This window comes from Peromyscus leucopus, chromosome 4 (assembly GCF_004664715.2).
Source record: "Peromyscus leucopus breed LL Stock chromosome 4, UCI_PerLeu_2.1, whole genome shotgun sequence".
In the NCBI taxonomy this organism is placed as follows: domain Eukaryota; kingdom Metazoa; phylum Chordata; class Mammalia; order Rodentia; family Cricetidae; genus Peromyscus; species Peromyscus leucopus.
In genome coordinates this window covers 126,612,995-126,637,075 of record NC_051066.1, presented here as the reverse complement: position 1 = coordinate 126,637,075, position 24,081 = coordinate 126,612,995, and the positions used below count along the sequence as shown (strand labels likewise).

General features: G+C 48.9%; 1 protein-coding gene across 1 annotated transcript in view; it reads left to right on the top strand.

The window, feature by feature from the left end:
- Positions 1–295: 295 nt before the first annotated feature.
- Acss1 (acyl-CoA synthetase short chain family member 1) overlaps positions 296–24,081 on the top strand; it is a 49,940-nt gene continuing 26,154 nt past the window's right edge. Inside the window, 2 exon segments of the mRNA XM_028893411.1 lie at positions 296–608; positions 9,112–9,208. Of these exon segments, the coding sequence (XP_028749244.1) occupies positions 296–608; positions 9,112–9,208 (410 nt within the window).

The window sequence follows — 24,081 nt, the reverse complement described above, 5'->3', positions numbered from 1 at the left end:
GTCTGGTTGCAAAAAGCGATCGCAGAAACACAGGAACCTGAAGCCCAGAGCGCAGGCTAGCCTGACACTGGGTGCACAGCAATCCCGCCCCTACCCCCACCCCACCCTCCACCCCCACACTGCTCGCACCCCTCTCCAGGCGGGGAGAAGAGGTGGGGCCGGGGCAGGCTCAAGGAAGCTGCTTCAGTGAAGCCGGGGAGTAGTGGGTGGTGGCCGAGGGGGCGGAGCCGGGGCGGGGCGGTGGAGACTCTTAGGGGCGCTCAGGCTCCTGCACCCGCGTGGGGCGTCGGGCGAGATGGCGGCGCGCAGCCTGGGCAGCGGTGTGGGGCGACTGCTGCGTAGCCTGCACGGGCGTTCCGGACAATCGGGGTGGTTGCTGAGTGTGTCCCTATCGACAGCCACTCGGCTCCTAGGCAGCGTTCCCCAGGCAGCGCAGCCGGGCTCATACCCTGCGTTGAGCGCTCAGGCGGCCCAGGAGCCAGCTGCCTTCTGGGGGCCACTGGCCCGTGACACACTAGTTTGGGACACCCCCTACCACACTGTCTGGGACTGCGACTTTAGGACGGGCAAGATCGGCTGGTTCCTGGGAGGCCAGTTGAATGTATCTGGTGAGTGGGTTGCTGGGGACCAACTCAGTCCTGCCGAGATTCGGGAGGCCCCTTGTCAGTAGCAGCTGTCCCCAGGCCTTGTCCCCTTTCTCCAGTATGCTTCACCACCTACTCTGATCCTTATGCCACGTCCCCCTGTCCTGAATCCCACCCGGTCCAGAGACTGTAGCTGGCGGAGCACCAGCTACGCGCGCAAACCTGCAGCGCTGGCTCAAGCGGGAAACTTGAGGATAGTCAATTTGAGGTCAGAGTGGCCTACCCTAGCTCAGATTCTGGGGGCACTTTCTTCAGACTTTAACCTCGGGAGTCCCCAGCGCGGTGGGCACACAGCTTACGACCCCAGATAGGCCTAGGTGGAGAGAGCGCATGCTCCAAGAGTCGAGACTTTTCTGCTCAGGGGCCCCCAGGTCAGCGGGATAAACGCAGTGTGTAGGTTGTTACCGTCAGCGACAGTGCTAGGGTGCTAGCGTTCGCGGCTACCCTGGGGACAAGCCCTGCAGTGTAAACAGAGCCCTGGTGGGTGCAGGAAGGAAAAAGCACCAGCCGCTGGGAGGGAACCGGTTATCTCCTTTCTCGGGGGTGTGTGGGCAGGAAGTTCTGGGTCTCAGAACTGCACCCCAAAGGCAAACGTCTACAGTGTCAAAGGCAGGTAACCCCAGCACTGTGGAGGTTGAGTCAGAAAGAGCTGGGCAGAGCTCAAGGCCAGCTTGGGCCATGTAGCCTCCTCCTCATTCTCCAAAAGGGACACACCAGTCACCAGCTGTCTATTTTCTGATGAGCCTGAATTCGGTGCTGCTAAGGCTGGAGGACCACTGAGGCACTGAGAAGTCCAAGAACTGAAGGAGGGGCTGGACAGAGGGGCTGAGCCTCTGTCACACAGCAGGGATTCAGGGACTGCTGCCTTCCAGTGGGGTGGGAGTGAGGATTGGATGGGTCAGAGATGCATAAGAAAGGAACTGATCCCCCTGGCAAGGTGATGCTTTCTTCAAGGACCAGTTAGTGGAGGAATCTGGTGTCTGCTGCATTCACTTGAATTAACTTTGGTGCTTCTCAATCTCCCCATTTATGGTTAGGGAAGTAATAATCATCTGTTAAGCTGGCTGTGCCAGCACAGTGCTGAGAGATACAGAATCTTGTCCAGACTTACTGGTAATCAATAAGTTGTATCAATTCTAATTTACTATATTCAGATATTATAGGTATTGTCTTTTTTTTCTTCAAGCACAACACTTTAAAGAAACTTTGGACCAGTCATTTTTTCCCCATATTGTATATTACTTGACAAGTTTAATCTAAATGAGTCTCTTACTAGATAAATGTTGCCCTTAGAGTTGAGTCAGCAAAATCTCCAACTTGGGGGAAGAAGTTCTTGGGTCTGTAGAATTGATGGAATGTGCCTTTGAAGTGAGTAAAAATGTTTGCTGAAGGCAGAGGGCAGAAAGTGTGCGGCTTCTTTGGAAACCTCCCCAGGCTTAAGAGGCCAAGGCCACTGGTACACCCAAGCTTGCAGCTGATAAGGAGTGGTATCAACCTTATGGCGAGGCTTGGGTGTGGTCTTCAAGGAATTCTTTGGCCTCCGTTCTTCCACCTTTAGAGCTGTGTGAGCCAGAAGCTGAACTTGAGCAAGCTGACCTGCAGGAAAGCAGCTTCTCCGCGTAACTGTCAGCAGTGTCTTTGTCCTTTCCCAGTGTCTGCAAACCCCAGAGGTCATGGTGTGAAAAGGGGACACACTGCCGCTGCCCTGGGAGCCACCCAGGAAGTTGTGAAGTGGTTGAACTGTTTGCGCCAGATCTGTTTGTCTCTTGTGATAATGCCAGCTTGTTCCAAAAAGTGTGAGGGACACTCTTGTCCTTTCAGGGATCTCCAGACTAATGCTTCTCAAAGCATGGTCCTGGGCCAGCAGCCTTCTCCGGGAGCTTTTAGAAATGCAAATTCTGGGGCCCACTCTAGACCCTTAGGTTTAGAAACCTGGTAGCTGGGCATCTTCCAGGTGCAGGTGCTTGGTACAGCATAGTTTGGTGGCTTCAGCTGCGCCTTTTGCACTACATTGAGGTCTCCTCGGTTCTTACTGTGCTGTGCTTCCCATGTTTCCTTCTATGTGAACTAAAGATAGTATGTCCTGGAACACTGTTGTAGTTACCATTGTTACATACTTTCAATTTAACCCTGCCCAGGATACAGACTGTTTTATTACCCTCTGTGGTCCTAGGTCAGGACTCTGGACAGGGCCCCCCGGGTCCTTCCCTGACATCTCAAGCGAGACTCTTCTGCCTAGTTCTCACTTCTAGTTTGAGGGCCTGAGTTGGAGCTCTGCTTAGAATATGGTTCATCTCCTAAACTCCCCAAGTAAAGTGCCTTCGTCAGGTATTATGAGGGAGATAACTAGGATTAGGAGAGGTTATCAGGGCAGAGACATTAGGTCAGAGCGTGATGTTTTATAAGAGGGAGAGGCCAGAAGAGATAACGGATGTCTTATACCATGTGATGCTCTGCATTGTCTTAGGACTCCCTAGGCAAAAAAAAAAAAAAAAAAAAAAAAAAAAAAAAATAAAATAAAATAAAATAAAAAAAAAGCCACCAGATGCAGGCCTTTGAACTACAATACAAATCATTGTTTTTCTTTGTAGAGGTAGTCATCCTCTGTTATTTCATCACAGTTTCAGAGAATGGACTCAAACAGTTGTGATAAGTGAAATTTCAGGCTGGGCTCAATTGAAACTTGTTCCCCAAACCACATAAGGCTTTTCACAGTGTAATGGCTAGGTTCATGGAAAGTTCTGTGTCCAGAGGGTCAAGAGAATTGTGCAGAAATTAAAGCTTCTTGTGAGCAGCCCGTTTGAGGTGGGGAGGGTTCTTGTTTGCCCTTCTTCCCTACCAGATGTGGTTCTCAGCACACCTGGCTGGGGCTCTTGTTAGGATTAAGTGAGATGAAGCTTGTAAAGCTCTTGATACTGTCCTTTAGCACATTGCAGCCCTAACCACTAGCTGCTGTTAATCATTAATGAAACATTTGGTGGAAGTAGTGACCCTGAGTTTGTCCTTCAGGAATGCTGCTGAGTACTGTGCCCACCTGAAGTAGACCCCACATGTTTGAGTCCCATAGTCTGGGGTGGATGGGAAGTAGGAGGTACCTAAATGGCTCTCAAGGAACCACACTCTGTGTCCCCAAGCTGTGACAGTGAGCTGTTATATTGGAAGCCCCTTGGCTTGGGGGGGAGTAGGGGGAGGTACAGTCTCCAGGCCCTTCCTTGACTTGCCTCTAATGCTTTATGAAACATACTTTGCAGTAGGGTCTTCAGAAAGCCACAATATAAAAAGATTTTTCTGGCCTTGGTCATTTGGCTCTGTTTTCTGTAGGGCTCCACAATTATTTTTGCTTTGTGTATATATATATACTCAGGATGCCAGGAAAATGCAAATCTAAAACCAGGGGGTCATGGTGTATATGTTGCTTTCACCACACACATCTTAGTCCTATTTTATAAATCCCAGACCTTGAGTCTGATTTATTTCAACGTATGCATTCTTACTCTAGCAAGAGTATGTACACGAACTTTTTGGAGACAAGGTGTCGTATGTAGATCAAACTGACCTGGAATTCACAGAGATCCACCTGCCTCTGCCTCCTAAGTACTGAGATAAAGTTACCACCATGCCTGGCTTAACTAAACTATTTTTAACTAACCATTGAATACTGAAACTTCGTGTGTGTGTGTGTGTGTGTGTGTGTGTGTGTGTGTGTGTGTGTGTGTTCTTCTTCTTCTATGCTGGGAATGGAGCTCAGGTTCTCAGACAGGCTAGGCACCACTCGCCACTGAGAACTACCCTCTTGATGCTTTGGGAGCACCGCACAGCTAGAAGTCATGGTGCTGATGCTCTTTCCTCGATGGCAGTGACTCAGAGATCAGTCGATGCTGAGATGATGCAATGCAGGCAAAGCTTGTTTTTAAAAGAACTCCAAATGGAAATGCAGCTCCAATCTTGTAAAGTGGAGCTTCTGGAAGAATCTGAATTCTTCTCACTTGTCAGAAGCATCACTTGCTTTAAATAGCAGTTGCTTCTGGAAAGTTGGCAAATAGAACTTTCAGGACGAAAGTTCTCAGAATGTGCCAGGGAAGTCCGCTATTTAAAGAAAGCCATTGTGAATCCGCAGTGTGGTTACCAACCCCAGTTTCTTTTCATGGCGATTGAGGCTTTGTGTTCTGGGTTCACTTAAATTTGAGAGGGGTGTGAGGGGGATATATTTAAACAACCAATCAGAGCTTTTGGATTAGGGGTGTGGCCTAGTAGTTGAACACTTACTTAGCATGTAGGGAACTCTGCATTCCATTCCTAGTCCTGAAGGGGGAGGGGTGGGAGTTTGAAACCCACATTATTGTCTGTCATCTTGCTAAAGGAAGTAACAACAGTCCTGTAATTTTTTGTGTTGTTAGTAAAACTAAAAAATCTCTGATTCATTAACAAGCATTAACTGCTCAGAGACTGTGTTAGGATCTGGGCTGGGCTGTGTGCTACAGTGACTGAAATGGAGCCCACGGCTGAGCAGGCACCCTGCTCTCAGGGGCCATATCCCATTCTTAATGGTGCAACTGTGGAATGGTTGGCGTCCTGTTTTACAGATGGAGACACAAAGGCCCAACCTCAGAACCAGTGGAAAATGCCTGTTGTCATAGCACCTGAGCTGAAACAAACAGATTACAAATCCATGATTGGAAGGTGGGAATTACAACGATGTTAACATTCTCAGATGGACAACACTTAGTCTCATGAAATATATCAACTATTGAAAGCTGGCTTTTATAGACAGGAAGGGCTGAGAAAGGCACAATAGAGATCAGAAAACTGATTGGCTCTTTCAGACACTTTCCTCGAAAGGCAGGGACAGGGAGATAGGACAATATGAAAATAATGGACAGCTCACCTACGCTCTGTTGGCTTTCCTTTTCTGTATAAGCATTAGGTGGGGGGACTTCACCACCAGGCACACTGAAAAGGTGCTCCAATTTTTGTGTCTCCCATCCTGATTTCTCCAAAGGTCTAATAAAGCAGTCCTGTTTCAGCTTGGTGATGCGAACTTCAGTATGAACAACTCCGTTTTGATTTTTAGTATGGTTTGTTGCTAGAGCTTAGACCACAGTGGTCTCCTGTAATTTTTATTTAACACAGTAAACAAGTAAATCTGTATTGGGGCAGCGTCCTCAAGATTTCCACAGGGCTGGGGGAGAACTGTGGCTCTCAACCAGTCCCCATGAGAAAGGAACCTTATGGCCCTTGTGACCCAGATGGTGTGGGGAGGATCATCATGCCCCCGAATGGGAACTCCTGGGCAGAATCAGGAAGTGTTACATGGTGTGGGCCACTGAGAGGTGGGAGGACAGAGACTCACTATGTGCTGGGGACTTGGAAGGCTCAAAGTAGGAGGTGGGGCTTGAGCTCCGCGTTCAGTTGTGCTGGGCCCTGGCCCAGTTCTTCCTGTAAATGCTTGAAGGTGGAATTTTCTTGTCTCACTGCCCAGTTCTTCGGATTGTTACTTTTTTAAATGTAGAGATTTGGTAAATCTTCCATGTCTTGCTTCCTTTCTCCAGCTCCTCTCCTCCCTTCCCAAGTTCCCGTTCCCCCTCTTACCTCACTTCTCTCTCCTCCTTTCACTTCCTCTCTCCCCTTTATCTTCTTCTCTCCCATTTTTTCCTCTTTGCTTCTTTCCTTTTCTCCCTACCCCTCCCTCCCGTCTTTCCTTCCCTGTAACTGAGGTAGCAGAAGGAATCATAAATATGTGCTAAAAACCATCAGGAACATGGCATTTCAGGGCCATGGTTCTCAGGCCCCACACTGTGGGGGCTCTAAGGAATGGGATTATTCTGTTGGCATGTTCTTTGGGAACACTGTGACATCCTCCAACGCAATCTTATGACACACGTGGGGGCAACTAATTCTTAGACTCGTCCAGAGTCAGGGGTTGCTACACCACCCTGTGGATTAAAAAGCTGAGACTTGATGTAAATGACAAGGACATTGTCTGTAGTTAGTGGGTGGCTGGCCAAGGGCCAGATTTAAGGATTTTTTCAGGCAGCTCCAGGCTACCAGCCAGTAAGGCATGGCCAGGTGTTGCACAGGGCTAATGAGGACCTTCCGCCCAACTAGGAAGAAAGAAACGGAATCCCCATGGAATCTGGAAGCTACATCCAGTGGGTGTCCATGTAAACACACAGGCATCTACCAAGACAGGCTGCAGCAGGACTGCCTGCTTGAAACGCACAGGCTCTGCTAGGGGCTGGTGTGCTTCAACAGGGCCTCGGCTCCTGCGTGCTAACAAGCTCTTCGGGGAGTCTGATCCCACTCAAGGGTGAGAAGCATGCGGTTCACAGACAGGGACACTCGCAGTGAGAGAAATGTAGACCAAGATCTGCAGCACGAATAGGAGGGGTGGCAGGTCAGGCAGGGAAACAAGTGCAAAGACCCTGGAGCAGGGGGAGCTCTTTGGACTCTGCTTGTCCACCAGGGAGGGGAATGTCTTTGGGGGCCTTGGCAGCCAGTGGTCTAGCATCTTCTCAGTGTGGGAGGCCTCTGGGGACACTGGATTTGGGGATCTATCTACTCTGAGCTGCCTAGATTTCTGCCATCTGTCAGCTCCAGGAAGCGATCCACGGGACCACCCAGCTGTACCCTGACGCTTTCCACCTGTGCCCGGCCTTCTTCATCCCCTGACTCAGCCTGCCTTCCTTCTTGGCATAAAACAGGCAGGAAACCTTGCTGGGCTTTGCAGGGCAGGGGTCTCAGTTCAGTCACTCCCTGCAGCACAAGGATGCCGGTGCCTTGACTGTTGTGGGGGCAGGCGATGTTCTGTGGGGTCTGAGCCCCCTCCTGCAGCTCCGTGACTGGGGTTTGGGCAGGTCCACTAGGACACCAGGACCCCTGTAAGGCTGCTTCCTGTTGCATATGACCAGACCACTCTTCAGGATGACACAAGTCAGGGTGGGTTAGAGTAGAGATTCTCTGGTGAGAATATGGGACATGTCTCCTGTGGCTTCCCAACACAGCTAGGTGGGTGAAGGACTTACATTTATCACTAGCTCCCAGGTGTCCAGAGCAGCCCAGACACTCCACTCTTAACCAGTCCTGTCTTGATGCTCCTTCAGGACTTTCTGTAGCACTGACTCTCAGGTGATCCTTCCCAACTTGTCAGGACCAGCTCAGAGTCACCTTCATGGCCAGGCAGCTGAGGACATGGCCCTGTACCAAAAGGTGACCTCTTTGCTGGCTGCTTAGAAGCCATGAAACCATGATTATAGGATGAAAACTCTTGGTATTTGGGTATCCGTGTACACACAGAGGCACACACACACACAACACACACACACACACACACACACACACACACACACACACACACACACAAGCATCACACTGGTGAGCGAGACTCAGCCTGGGGGCACGTTCAGCTGATGTCTGTGAAGCCAGCTTGTGAGTTTCTTCCCCAACAGCCTTGGTTTTCCACCCCTGGCAGGAGCTACCTATTCTCCTCTGCCTGCTCTTCACTGCTCTCCACAGTTCCAAGTTTCATCTGTCTGTGGAATCACACCTCTTCCTCGCTCTCCTTTGCCACAGGTTGGCCTCAGCTTTCTTCCATCTGCTGCATAAAGCAGCTCTTGGCTGCCCATTTGAGCCATTACGGGAGATAGTGGAGGGCAGTGTGAGGGACCCTGGAGCTAGTCTGAGTCAAACCCCGATCTATTACTGTACGACCTTGGGCAGGCTGCTCAATCTCTGTACATTTCCCATCAGTGATGAGAAGTACTGGTAGTGGATCCTCAAGAGCGCTGTCCACAGCCAGACTCTGACTGTTATTGTTGCAATCCCAAGTGGCTCTTAGCTTCTGTGAGTAGGTTTGTCTTGTCTAGGTAACTTCAGCCCCAGTGTTCTCTCGGAAAAAGTTATGTGACACTTGCCACAGTCCACCTCTGAAGATTGGAGGCCACTGGGGGAAACGTGGTTGGGTAGAAGGGGCCACTGTGGGAACCAGCACGGGTTAGGCTCACCTTTAAAATCAGTGAAGAGGATGTCAGCAGAACTGAGCCCACAAATCCTCAGGTTTTCCGTAAACCAACCCACTGACCTTGTGCCTGTGTGTGTGTGTGTGTGTGTGTGTGTGTGTGTGTGTGTGTGTGTGTTTCCAGCAAGTCATGTGAGCTGAGCTTGGGCAGCAGAGGGGGGAGGGGAGCAGCACTTTCTTGAAAGGCATGTCCAGCTTAGCACCTATTATGCAAAGAGTCTTGGGTGGTGATGCCCCATGCAGCCGGTGTGGAATGATGTGACTGCAAGGTCACCTTGAAGAACAGATCATGTTTGTATAGTGACTGTGTCCGTTTTTTTGCAGTAGTGGCAAGCACCCTTTCTGTGGGAGGAGAGCCTGCTCTGCAGGAGTAACAAGCCACAGCAGATCAAATCCTACTCCACCCTCTTCTAAAGCATCCAGAATAACATCTGTTAACTTTTCTTTGCATAGTCAACTGCCTGGATCAGCATGTGCAGAAGTCCCCTGAGACCGTAGCTTTGATTTGGGAGAGAGATGAGCCTGGGACTGAAGTGAGGATCACTTACAGGTACTGTGTGTCACCCAAGGGGGGGGGACCTGGACCTTTCTGCAATTTGGTTTTGGGGAAAGTGCATGACCCCTGCTTTGACCGTTAACACAAAAGGTTCCCTCCCAGTCTGGAAGGACTCTGGCTCTGTATTTGCTTGGTGATACCTGATGTCTGAAGATTCTTGTAGCGATGGTAGGGACTGGGGAGGCATTGGCTCAATTCTGCTGCCATGTCTGGCTCAGGACATGGGATTACCTAAGCATTGGGTGATGTTTCAGCTTTGGAGATATTCTGTTATCCCTGGAAAAGGAAATGTGGACAAGGCAGGCTGTGGCAGGTATCAGAGCATACAGAATATTTGTCCAACAGAACCCTGGGCTGAAGTTACTCAGACAGACAAGGCAAACTCTTTCACGGGAGCTATGAGCTACCAGAGTCTGGATGTGGACCTCACCACACCCTTGGAGCACTCACTACCGGTATCTCTTATCATTGATGTAAAATTCAAAGAGATTAATGGGCCTGCCCAAGGTCAGTCAACATAGTAGCAGATCTTGATTTGACTCAGTTTAGCTCCAGGATTCCTCCACTATCCTTCCCTCCGTTGTTATCTTGTAATGGTCTAAACATGAAGCAAAGAACTACTCTATCATCAATGCCAGTTACTGGTCGTTCTTTATATACGTCATGATGGGGGTGGTGGGTGGGATGATAATAACACAAGTTTTTAAAAAACGTTTTAAAAGGCTGATATGCTTTGATATCACTTGTCTGGGCAAGAGTGTGATGAAGCACCAAGGTTTTAGATGAAGTAGGGAGCGTTCCAGGAAGTCTGGCCCTAGACTGATGGTGATTTAGATGGGTACTCAGATGACTGGCTATCTGAAGCTGTTGCCTCTGGGTTGTCTTTTGCTCACAGATGCTGTGGTCCAGCAGGGAGGATATTGCTTCTTCATTGATGTGTCATTAGCTGAGGATAGGTGTAACTCAGTGAGCATGCTTGCCGAGCAGATATGATACCTCAGGTTCTATCCCTAGCACTGGAAAAAAAAAATCCTTTTGGCTAAAGACACAATTTACCTTTACAGTGATGCCTCTGGCCCACTATGTGTTCTGTGTCTTCTCTTCATCAGGTCTTCTGAGTATGATTTTTCTCTTCCAGGTAGCTTCAGGCTTTGCCTATCCAATCAGTCATCTAGCAACTACTTGTTTCGTGCCTTTATATCAGATACTACTGGTTAGAGTATGTTGCTATAACAACCAAAGCATGACAGAATATTCAGGCTGAATAGTGAGGGAAGGTCTCTCTGAGATGAAGCTGAGAGTCAACTGATGAGCGAGAGCACAGTGTCCTGGGGGCAGGGAGATGGCATGGTAGTTGGGACCTGGGAATGACAGGGACATAGAACGAGTGTTCAAAGAAACAGTTTCAGGCTAGGGTTCTGAGCATAGCAGTTACTTGTGGACGCTGAGGTAACTTGGGGGCAACTGGACACTCATTTTCCATTTGCTTCTGGAATTCTAGTTTTATTCCAGGCCAAAATCAATCCTGGCATACAGTGCTCAGGCTGCCTTTCATAGAAAGCAAGGTGACTTAAAAATAGGTATTTTGATTATTTTTAAATTATGTATATGTAGCCAGAAGATTTTTTTTCTGGTCTCGCCTGACCCCACAGCCACTCAGACCCAAATAAACATACAGAGGCTTATATCAATTACCAACTGTATGGCCATGGCCTATGGCTCAAGCTTCTTGCTAGCTAGCTCTTATAACTAAACTCAGCCCGTTTCTATTAATCTATATGTCACCATGTGTTCTGTGGCTTTACCTGTGTGCCATTACATGCTGCTCCCTGGATGATGGGATGGTGTTTCCTCCGCCTCTTCCTTTCTCGTTTCACTACCTCTGTTGGATTTTCCTGCCTGGCTCCATCCTGCCCTGCCATAGGACAAATGGCTTTATTTATCAACCAATCAAAATAGCACGTATTCACAGCGTACAGAAAGACATCCTACAGCATGTATGTATGCGTGTGGGTATGTGCATGAGAGTGCAGGTTCCCGCAGAGTCCAAAAGAAGACACTGGATCCCCGGGAGCCAGAGGTGGTTATGGGCCACCTCTTAACCGTGAGCCAACTCTCCAGTCCCGAGGTGACAATCTTCTGTAGCCCCTGGTGGTGCTCCTGGCCCACTCACCCCTTCATCTACCCATCCTACCAGCCCTCAGGCATATTGTAGCCTTCATAGCTAGAGGGCTGTGACATACTTTGACCCTTTCTCCCTTGCTGGGCTGAGCTCAGGACCTTTGTTGGTTTCTTTGATATCTGGCTTCAGCCTCCATGTGACCCACAGACCAAGAACATCTTAACTGCCAGCAGCCTGGAATCTACCAGACTGGATGGGGAGATTCCTAGTTGGCTTCTGTACAGGTGATCTTGGGAATGCTGCTTGTTGGAATTGGCTAGTTCTGCAGCTTCTTAAGGACTTTGGGTCCACCTCTGTTTGCATGTCCACATACATCCTTCTAAAAGGGGCTGACGCAGCTGCTTGGGTACTGTCATTCATTAGAAGATGAACACCATGTGTGGCAGGCCAGAGGCACTAACTAAACAGCTGGAGTCCTGCCCTGATGTTGCCTGAAGAACTGGTGCTCTCCCCCCCCCCGCCCCCCTGCTCCCCACTCCATCCCAGGTATGCTCAGAACTGCTGATAGGCAGGTCACTAGGAATGACCTGTGGCCGGATGCAGCAGTATTTGGCAGTCTGTGAGCTGCTGAGATTTGTGGTTGGAAGTTAAAAGTAAACCACATGGAATGCTCAGGATTGCAGCCAGCTCATTAAAGTCAAGAGAGACTTGAGGTTGATGGGAATGAAGCAGCTCCCTGCTAGACAGACGAATTTCTGAGCACAAGTGAAGTGTTTACTAAGCTGCCCCTCTATAGACATGCAGAATTTGTCCAAAGTGCTTCGGTTGGTCTCTGAGGGCTTAGAACAGGATGGCTGTGCCTGCCGTTAGGGCAAAGTGTTATACATACTCTGTAACTGCAGCGAGTGTGTGGAGGTGCCTAGTTAACCCTTTCCTGGTCATTTCAGGTGTTTGAATTGCTGCTGATTGTTATGCCAGTAGACAGACAGACAGACACGTACTTACCACATGCCCTCTGAAATAATGTGATTTCCTTTCATGTGATGCCGTGTGGGGTGGCACTCAGGATGACTTAGGATAGTCACAAGCCTGGTGGACTCAAAGGTCAAGCTCCAGATTCTTACTCGCTTTTTTTTTTTTTTTTTTTTTTTTTTTTAATACATTTTGGTGTTCTGCTAGGGATCAAATTCAGGACATTGGTTATGCCAGGCAGGTGCCCTCCCACTGAGCTACACTATACCCCTGACCATGGCTAGGGATGGTGGTGCACACCTATTATCCTAACACACAGGACAGGAAGCTTTAAGATGGTAAGTGTGAGACCAGCCTGTATTACCTGGAAAGCCTCTGTCTCAACACACACACACACACACACACACACACACACACACACACACACACACACATGTCACCCCAAAACAATACACTAAGAAAACACAAGGGTTGCAGATACAGCTAAATGGTGGAGCTGGGTCCTGAACTAAATATCCACTACTGCAAAGAAAACAGGAGGGTAGTTGTTATAGGCAATGGTGATGCTGATACATCTTTTCTGGTTCCAGGAAGCTTACAGGTGGCTCGGACAGCTGCCTATAAACAGGACCTGGGAGTCTCAGGTGACCTGTAGATAGAATCTCCCTGAATGGCACCAATGGCCTTTGTCATGTTTTTACGTCTGGTCCTCGCTGGTTCAAAATAGCCTCCTGGCTGATGGTTTGGCAAGGCTGTGTGGTCTCCCGGGGCACCACTTCCCTCTTGGTAAAATGGGGTGGTCAGTGCAGTGACAATGACTTTACAGGGTCGGCCCAAGGATGCTGAGCTGAGCAAAGAATACCAATGATCGCTAGCTATGGTTATGATCAACAGCTGACCAGTGAGTATCGTCTAAAACACATGACAGAACTGCTTTAAAGGCTGTGATTTGACTAGATAAGAATAATAGTGCTAATTTTGATTATTTTCGACATTTGGTTATGAAAAACTTGAAGCAGTGCAGCCATCTACTAACTACCTAGATTTTGCAGTTGTTTTGTGGTGTGGTATCTCTACCCCTTGTCTGGGTATCCATCCTGTTTTCTGGTGCCTTTCAAAGTGAGTTGTGGGCATCAGAACTGCATTAGCCATTTATTTTTCATCACTACCAAATATATGACAAGAAGTAAAGGAGGGGAGGAGGGGCTTCCTCTTGGCTCACAGTTTGAGGGCATACAGTCTGTCGTGCTGGTGGAGGAATAGCAGTGGGCTGTTCTGTGGTGGCTGGAACATGAGACAGTCCCATTGTGTGGAAGTCAAGAGGCAGAGAGAGCTCAGGAAGGAAGGAGGGCCAGACTATAACCCTTAGGACCTGCTCCCAAGTGACCCAGTTACTCCGGCAAGGCTCCGCCTTCCAATGTTTCTAAACAGGACCAGTTGCTGAGAAACAAGTGTTCAAACACATGAGTCTCTTGGGGGATGCCACAGTCACCCAAACCTGTTGAGTGCTCTCCTCCCAAGCTCTCCAACATGCATGTATCCTCATCAACCAGAGGATAGACAGGACGTGCTTATTTTTCTCTTTCGATATGAATTTTACTGGCAATGAATCAGCTTGCTGGATTTTGACCCATCCATGCAAATGCTGTGTAACTCAAATCTGTATTTTAAGTTATTGTTTTTGTTCCTTGTGGATTATTAGTTCTTCTGTCTAGCTCCCTAAATAATGTTGATCAGTTTTATTTTTTCCTGACATAGTTTTTGACCCAACCCTACAGATAAGGAGGCAGACTCAGAGAGATGTTTCTTGTTTATCGGACAAATGCCTGGTGTGGGTGGGGAGCCACAGCTTGACCCTGCATCAGCAAGTTCAATGCCATGAACCCACATCAAGTGCTAAGGGCCACGTCAGCAGATGTTTCTGAGGCTTGGTGGATCCTGGGATGAAGCCTGTCAGAATGAGCCAAGTCAGCATCTGGTCTGGGATTTAGTTTGTCAGGGATGGACACTGATGTGTTGGTGCCTTCTTCAGGTGCCCAGGGCCTCTTACCACTGGGTCTAATGAGTTCTCTCAACAAGTGTATTTCTGAGGAATCAGGTTCGGTGAACTAGCAACTCCTTTACCAAGTAATGTGGGGTTAAGCCCTGAATAACACCACCATCCTGGAAACTCACAAGAGTCACCACAGTGTGCCACGTGTGGAGGCAGACGGACACATGCACACACTCCCACACACATACTTTTAAAATCAACCCCCACAGCATGGGTTCAAATTGCTTTATGCTTTGTGTGGTCTGTGCCACCATCTTGTGAGAAGACACACCCTGAGTGACTTATTAGCCTTTGCCTGTGGGTAGACACACCTGTGCCCTTCAGGAGCATGTATTCTGCACCCTGGCCTGTAATAACCCACTTCACGTGGTCTTTTGTATGTGGCCATAAACTCAGAGCTGTGAGAAGGGAGACAGATGGAGCCAGTTCCCTGGCACACTCTGCCAGAGGGCACCTGGAGTTGGAGTCCAGCTTGGAGGTCCTGTGCCCGCCTCCCAGCAAGTAGGCTTGGGACCATAGGGAAGCAATAGGCCATGCTCCCCTTTACATTTGTGGACAGTGGTTGGCGGAAACCATCAGGCAGGGCACGGATAATCTGGTCCTTCCTGAGGCAGGAGGCCAGATGGCACTTGGGCAGTCAGTGCCCCTTCCCACCCCCTGGGTGCCTCTCATATGACAACCCTAAACACCTCAGGTGGGCATTGCAGAGACTCGGGGTACATGTGGAGAAGCCCCAGTGCTTTTGTGGTAGGACTGATGAGGCTTTGGGACTCTGCTTGCCTGGCTGGTGGGGTCCTCCCCGTGTGCTTGAGAGTTTCAGCCCAGATTTCTAGGATGGGGAGGGCATAAGTCAGGGAACTGACTGAGGCCCTGCAGTCCACAAGCATGACCACAGGAGAGTCACCAGAATTATTGAAGCAACACATTTTTCTCTTTGGCTCACTGCAGAGGTCTGACTTTGAACGAGAGCCCAGATGACAAACCCTAAGGTCAGTTTTTCTTTTTAGTGTACAGAATAACGGGTTTCATTATGGCATTTTCTTAGATGTGTATTGCTAGGCTTTGTCCCTATTCATTGGCCCCCATCACCCTCCCCGTGCCCTTCTCCATCTTATTGGTCCCCTTCTTTCTCCCATAGCCTCCCCCTCTGCGTTAATGGCCTCCCTTGTAGCACTGGGGCCCATCCTTCAGTTCTGGCTTGATCTCTGAGAGGAGGCATTGGATGACACCAGTACTCTTCAATGCTAGTTGTGGGATAGGAAGGTGGGGCATAACTAGCATTGTAAAATAGTGCAGGGAGCAGGGTCCAGTGGTCCAGCACCAGGGCCTGTGCCATAGTTTTCATGGTGCTGATGCCTGTGGTTCTATCCTGGGCCATTGTAGTGAGTGGGACACACTCCTAGGAGGCAGCAGGGTCCACAGTTGCAATGAGGCCATTAGGATGCTGCCTGCCTGCCTCCAAGGCCTCAGTGAGCATCGAGGGGAGGGTGTCCTCCTGGCATGCTGGGCTGGGCATTGGGCATTACTGTAGAGAGCCACAGGGAAGTGCAGAATGGGGTCTGGACTGTGTGTGTGTGTGGCTCCCCTTATCCAGGTGACAGGGCTGGCATATAGCACATACTGAAGTCAGGGTGGAGATGGAATCTTCAGCTGGAGCCACCTCCCTAAGAGCCTATTTCTGTCTTGACCCAGAGTGTCTTCCAGTTTGACCAGAAGGGGCTGGTCTCTTTGGGTTGAAGTGATAGGAAACTGGAAGTCACTCCTTGGACATCAGCTGGGGAGGTTCTGGGAAGGCTTGGGTTGAGAGGCAGAGGAAGACAAACTTTCAAGGGGTCTGTACAGATAATCTTGTGCCAGGGTCTTCAGTGGGCCTGCTCCATGCTCTCATTTCCCCAGCTGTGTGTGACCCAGGACACATCACACCTCTGATTTTCAGTTTTCTCATCTGCAAAGTGGAATCATACTTTTCTCCAATGAAGTTGAGTGCTGAGTGTGCCACATGTGATGGTTTATTTATTTTAAGTGTGTGTGTGTGTGTGTGTGTGTGTGTGTAAGTGTATGTATCTACATCATGTGTATATGAGTCCATGGAAGTCATGAAGGCATTGAATCCCCTGGAGCTGGAGTTACAGTTAGTTGTGAGCTGCTATGTGGATACTGGGAATGGAAGCTTGTTCCTCTGCAAGAGCAGTATGCAATCCTAACCTCTGAGCCAACTCTCCAGTCTTAATATACTGATTTCAAACCTTTCCTTAAGACCTTGGCTTCTTACATTGAAGCTGGAAGATTTTTTTTTTTTTTTTTAAATCTTCTTATATATGACTACTGCTGTATTTTTTTTTTTGTCATTCTTTTGGGCATACTGAGGGTCTCAGAAGTTTATGCTTTAGGTGGAAGGATCTTTGGACTGCTAAGAAGGTTTATTTATGTCTCAGGAAAGCTCTTTGATGCAGCCTCTTTGAGGTTTCTCTGGGGCAAGCCTGACCAAGGTTCAGTGTGAAGAGCACACTGAAGCAAACACCTCCCTTGCAGCTGGGTCTCCACGCTGTGAGTTCCCTTCTGCTGTGCAAGAGCAGTTGGGGGTGGCCAGCTTGCAGGAGATGGAAAAGCTTCTGCTGGGGGAGAGCAGAGGGACTCAGTTTCCAAGGGGAGGGGCATGGCCTCTGCCCCTGCCTGAGAAGCCTGCGGTGGAGAACTTCCTTGTTCCTGTTCTGTGTTTTTCTTCCTTTTTCTGCAGCTCTATAGACTATAGCTTATGAATTAACCTGACTGGCAGTTTTGCCGTATGCAGCTGTGGCTTCCTGTGGCCCCGCCAGGAGGGTCCCCTTTAGGACAGCAGACTTGTGGTTCAGACAGACCTCTTGCTTATCTAGAAATGTGAAACTGTTCCCCCTCCCACACTGCATCCTCTGTCCCTCTCCAGGGACATTTTTTTTTTTTTACCCTCCCTTGCTCTTGCCTTCTTCTTGTGTAGTGGATGCAGCATGCCATGCTTAGGGTGCAGCCTTGGGAAGGTGAGGGCAGACTGTGAGGGTTCTGCCACCCAGCCCTCTGTCCTCCTGAAGTCGCTTATCATCTCTTTTGTGTCCAGTCTCTAGCCTGTTGCTCTTCTCTGGTTGCTTGTACCCTGTGGTCTCTCCACCCCCGCTGTGGATGACCTCAGGTCACTATTCAAGGTTACAGCCCGGACTCCCAGAGAGCTTCTGGAGCTGGGAATTTCATACAGCTGGGAAAGCCATTATTTGGTTTGTGCTCAATTTGGCCTCTGCAAGGCAGAGAAAATTCTTCTTCTGGTGTCTGTTGCCTTTCACAGGGCAATTCTGCAGCCCAGGGACGGCCTGCCCGTGGAGCTTAGTATTGGTTGTCAACTTGACAGGCTCCAGGATTGCCTAGCAGACAAACCTCTGGGCTTGTCTGTAAGGGAGTTTGTAGAGTAGGTTAATCAAAGTGGGAAGACCCACCGTAAGTGTAGGAGACACATTCCATAGGCTGTGGGGCCAGATTGGATATAGAGAGAATGGGAGCTGCACACCACATTCTCTCTCTCTGCTTCCCGACAGCAGATGCACTGTACCTCTCACTTCCTCTCGCTCCCGCCTTGTGCCCTCCTGCTAGGACTGTCCTCCTTGAACTGTAAGACAAAGCCACCTCTTCCATCCTTGAGTTTCAGATATTTGACCAGAGCAATGAGAGAAGTCATTAACATACCGGCCACGCCCCTCAGTTAGCATCCTGTGTGCCTAAAGTGTCCTGCTCACTGACTGTCTTTCAGATTACCTGGAAGAAGGAGAAGCAAGCACTCAGGCCAGTTGGAGATGAGCAGAATTAGTGGGAGACATCATAAAGACAGAGAGCTAGCTGGAGAAGAAATGGGAGGTTGGGGAGGGCAAAGGTCAGATTGAGTGACAGAGCTGCTTGCCAGTCAGGAAGAATGGAGCTCAAAGTGTCAGGGCAGAAGTGGGCCTTGTCAGTTGGCTCTTTTAGAACAGAGGTCTCTGCCTGGCACTGCCGTGGTTTGGCGAGGAGACATTTCACACCAACTAAGCCAGTTGAGCTTCCTCCGAGACGCCTGGAGAGAAGAGATCTGGCTCTGTAGTCGGTGAAGTGAATGATTTCATTGTTTTGTGTGAAGTTGTTGGAGTGTTCCCCACAGGTGCCAGTGGAGATGCTTTTGTGGAATTGCAAGGAAGGCTGGAGCCTACAGAAAGGGTACCAGACCTGGTGAAGTTTCCAGCAGGAATGAGCTGCTTGACCAAAGTGACAGGACTACCCAAGGGAACCATGTTAGTGTGCTCTCTGCCCTTGAACCTATGTCCCAAAGTGCAGTGGGTCCAACCTCTCAGAGTCTATAGAACTCACAGTTATCTGAAAGCCAGGGTGAGAAGGCATGTGGCCAGGAAAAGGAGTTGACATGGCTGGAATAAAAAGAGGCATGCAGTTGCTCTTCCCCACCTCCCAGATATTAAATAGAAAGTATGATGTGATTGACAGTTTCTTATGAAGGAAAAATACAGGCCAGGTGGTGGTAGTGCATGCCTTTAATCCCAGCACTCGGGAGGCAGAGCCAGGTGGATCTCTGTGAGTTCGAGGCCAGCCTGGTCTATAGAGCGAGATCCAGGATAGGCACCAAAACTACACAGAGAAACCCTGTCTCGAACAAACAAACAAACAAAACCCAAAAACAACAAAAAAAGGAGGAAAAATACAAATCTTAGTTTAAGTTAATTTTAAAGACATCCTCAGGGAGGTCGGAGGGCACAGGCTGTTTCGAGGGCTGCTTTCTGCAGCAAGGCAAGTTTGCTTGAATTCCCATGCTATTGAGTTCCATGCTTAGCTTTCAACACCTTGTTTAGGGAGTCATATTGGAGGTTTGAGATAGGCCAGAGAGGCAAGATTCACACTGTGAGCACTGGCACATGCTGCGAGCCTGTTTTCCCAAGAAAGCTGGTTTTGAACCCTTGCCAGCATGACAGGGTCACAGAACTGCCTCTCCTTCTCACAGTCAAATGCTTCACCAAGCTGCTCAAAGAGGTAGGGAAAGCACTCTGCCTGTGGCTCCTGGTGACCATGTCGGCCAGAATGAATCTTTCCCAGAGATCATTCTCTAAGTGTCAAACTGCAGTGTTCTGTGGACTCACAGGAAAGCCTCAAAAAGAGAATGACTCCCAGCTTGTGTCTAGTCTGGAATTTTCTGTGGGAACTCACTCGGCTTCTCTGTTTTGCCACATGGGCTTGTGCAGAGTGAGTGCAGGAAATCCACTAGGTGGCCCGGGAGCCATGCAAACCCGGAACAGAACCTGAGAAATGCCCCGTAGCTTGCTTATTTTTTTGTTTGTTTATTATCACAGGGAAAGTGAATGTTTTAAGGAAGTTAATAGCTACATTCATTTTCATGTCTCACCAGGAAAAGAACTCCCTGTGTGGCTTTGGAGCAGTAAACATGTCTGCAGGCCAGGGCGAAGTGTCCTGCCCGGCCCAGCTGTTTTTGCTGGCTTGCACACTGGGATTCTACCAGCTCACTGGGCCTGGAGCCTGTGGGAGCCTTCAGAGTGCTTACTGCTTTGGCACTTGCCTGCTCTAGGGTGTGAGCTGAGCTTTGTGCCCGGGAGAGAACTTCTTTTCCGGAGACAAGAGGTGGGCCAAAGGGAAATCAGGCGTTAATGAGGAGAGTCTTTCTCAGGTCTGACTGGTTACTTCTATCCTGCAGTGGTGTATTTTTGGCCGGCAGACTTCTGGCTTTGGTCAGGGATGTGGATTTGACCTGGACATGACTGGGGCAACACCAGGGGCAGAAGGTGTTGAATATGGTGTTCTTCTCCTCCCCTAAGACCTCTTCTCCATTCTGTTCATACAAAGGAAAAGGCTTCATTTCACCTCCAAGTTAGTGGACTTTCATCCATTCTTTTGCTACTTTCCCCGTTTTCAAAAAGGTTAATTTTTAAATTATGCATATTGTGTGTATCTCTGTGTATGTATGTGCACATAAGTGGAGGTGCCCAGAGAGTCAAGAGCTTCGGATCCCCCCAGAACTGGGGTCACAGGCTGTTGTAAGCTGTCCCGTGCAGGTAGTAGGACCTGAACTTGGGTTCTCTGCAAGAGCAGTGTGCCCTTTTAACTGCTGAGCCATCTCTCCAGTCCCTTACTTCCTTTTGAACAAGTCAGCCTCTGGCTCCCTTGAAGACGAATTTCTAAACGATCTAACTAAATAAAAAACATGGAGCCAAATATAGGGGTGAAAGTCCTAGAGATCAGGGAAATAGGAATAGCCACCAGCTAACTTTACCTCAGCAGGCCACAGCTTCCAAAGTGAGATACTTCCAGTCTAACCTGTGCCTTTATTGCCTTGTTGTTCTGCCCTCTCATTGGCTCTTAGCCCAGCTACCTCACTTCCTTGTCACTGCCTGTCTGTACAGACCTCCAGGTCTCTGTGATTGGTATTGTGATTAAAGGCGTGTGTCACCACGCTTGGCTGTGTTTCCTAGTATGGCCCTTGAACACACAGAGACCCTGCCTGCCAAGAGATCAGATTAAGGGCGTGTGCTACCGCTGCCTGACTTTTGTGTTTACTTAAAATGGCTTGCTATGTCCTCTGATCTCCAGGCAAACTTTATTTATTAACATAGAAATAAAATATCATCACATTTCAGCACAAATAAAATGTCACCACACTCGCTTCCCTCCCCATCTCCTGGGCTGGGGATGGAACTCAGGGCCTCACATATGCTGAGCACAGGCTGTATCCGAGCTGTCCTCTCAGCCTGGTCCCTTTAAAACAAATACATTTTTAAAAGCAAACTAATTCAAGGGATAGAATAACATTCACGTGGCTGATGGGGGAAATCATGGTTTTGGGGAAACTTTATATTAGAAAGAAAAGAAGTTATTGTGATCCTGGGGTTTAAGAGAAGAGCTATCTAAGTCAGGCTTGGATTTACATCCTGCCCCAGTTAATATGGTTGAATAGCTTTGAGGGACATATGGCTTAGCTTTCATGTGTCTCGGTTTCCTCATACATAAGGACTTTCCTGTGGGACTGCCTTTGGACCTCCAGCCCACAAATAACGGCCCAGAGACTTATTCATTATGGAAGCTTGGCTTTAGCTTAGGCTTTTCCCCAACTAGCTCTTATAACTTAATTAACCCATATTTTTTTTAATTTACATTCTACCACGTGGCTTGGTTATGTCTTCTTAGTACGGCACATCTGACTTGCTCCAAGTCTGCTGCCTACATTGCACACTTAGATTCCTCCTTCCAGTTTCTCTCTCTCTGCCCGGAAGTCCCGCCTATTCTCTCCTGCCTATCTATTGGCTGTTCAGCTTTTTATTACACCAATCACAGCAACACATCTTCATACAGTGTATAAATCTCCCACAACACTCATATGGAGGACTAGAGCTCGTAGATTGATGTTCAGGTCTTAGCTGCCCTGCCACCCGATCCTACCACCACCCTGAGAGACCCGTCTGTTGACAGTACCGTGTGCAGCCTGTGGCACTAAAATGCGGTAGGCCCTTTAAGAAGTAAAGTCCACCAGGAGGTCTTTGGGTCACTGTGGGCATGCTCTTGAAGGAGATATTGGGACTTTGGTGTGGCCCCCACCTCTCCTCTCCCCTCTTTCCCTGTCACCCCTGAGGTGAGAAGATTTCACCGCAGACTCTCACCATGATGTCCTGAGCCTCCACGACAGGTCCAAAGCAGTAGAAATAACCATGAAATAATAAATTAGTATAAAACCATAAACCCCAAACAAACCTTTTCTTTTATTGAAGTGATTCGCTCAGGTATTTTGTTTCAGCGACAGAAAGCTGTTGCAAAAGTTCTTCCATCTGAAGGATCCGGGACCATCTTGGGTACAGGGCACTCTACAGTTGTTAGTTACTGCTGTTATAACAGGAGGGAGATGAGAATTTGTGAAAGGGAACCAGCCACTTTAGGCTGAGGCGTTAAGAGGCGATGGGCCTGAAGGTGGCTGTGGCTGGCCTAGGGAGAAGGCTCCCTGCGCTCACAGTGGGAAGCAAGTGTGGCTGGAGGAGGTGGTGGCTGTGGTTGCACAGATGGTATAGGGTGGGCACTCCTTCCCCTGGGCTTCTTCAAACTCCAGGCCCCAGTGAGTGCCCAGAGGGCAGCAGCTGTACTTGTGGGTGATCCTGTACCCTTAATCTGCTCCTGCTGCTGTGCTGGCTGCTGGCCACAAAGCATGTGGACTGCTCAAGTGAAACGCTTTACTTAAGGCCTCCACAAACACCTGGGCCACGTTTCCTCGGAGCCGAGGGTCAGATCCTGTGGCTTACACAGGACAAACTGGCATTTTATGTTCTCCCTCACAGGAAGGGGCGTATGAGGTGCCTCTCTCTGCTAAGGAGTCACCAGAGAATCAAGGTTGTAGATCAGTGGAGGAATGCTTGCCTAGAACGTGTAAGGTGCTGGCTTCTATCCCGAGAACAGTATAAAAATGTATCTTTTAAAAAGTCTGTCTCAATGAATAAAGCTTTATTCAGCTGTGTGTGTAGGTCAGTGATAGAGTGATTGCCTTACTTGTGTGAGGTCCTGGATGCAATACCCATGTAGAAAAAAAAAAAGGCAGTTAAGGAGCTGTTTGTATTCACACTCTTTCCTACCTCTTAGCTTATTTTCTGTAATGATTATAGCCACCATCTATGAAATACCTTTAAAGATGCTTGGGGCGTCACAGTTGGGGCCTACAGTTCCTTTAGTGATGCACTCTTTTATACGGTCATTTTATTCCAAAGTGTGGGGAGCCTAGTGAGATCTTGTTATATGTATTATATGTCTTAGTTTCTCTTGGGTAGATACGTCTACCACGGCAGATGGGCAAAGCAACAGTTCCACCCTAGGCTAGCATGGTGAACCGGTAAGTTCATCGGAGTTCCTTACAGAAGCTTGGGAGAAGGGTTAGTTACAGCCCCCACCCCCAAACAGTTGCATGACTGAAGAGTGCCACTCCGGCATGAATGACTACTTTCCAGCCTCTTTACACTTCGAGCACCCCTGAGATCACAAGCAGCTAGAGCAGACTTGCATACAGCTGGGAAGGGGTGGTGGTGCAGGAGGGAGTGGCTGGAGTCTCTGGTGAGGGTCTGACACCATCCCCTTCTATAAGAGAGCAGCAGAGCCAGGTCTTGATAGGGTGGCCTGCAGGTGTCCACAGCTGGTCCAGTTAACAGGGCAATGGCAGCTACGCTCAGAGGACATTGCTCCACAACAGATCCTCATCTTTACTCAGGCACTAATGGGTGTCCAGGGAGACGCCCTTCTGGGGGCTAAAGGCTGAGCTCAGTACCTTCACCAGAGTGTAGCACACCTCGAGGAAAGTACATGTGTTTTCTGAGAGAATTTAGAAAACATAGCTGGAGGGGCCCAGGTTGACTAGATGTCCCAGTATCACTCCCAGCCACCCAGGTATTGTCTCATGGGATCCCCTGGTTGTGTCTTGGGGTTTCACTGGCAAACAGCAGCAGCTTTGGGAGTTTTCCATATTGAAGTATGGTGCTTAATATTTTCGTCAAGGCTCTGTGCTAAAGGTCACGGTCATAACAGCTCATGATGGCATACTTGGTTTATAAGCCTGTCTAGCCCATTTCTGGGGCTTCCATTCTCTGACGGTTGTAAGCAGCAGAGTGAGTGGATTTCATCACTATAAAATCAGGCTTTATGGCTCAGTAACTAACTGTTCCCAGGGCTGGTTCCTCAAGATAG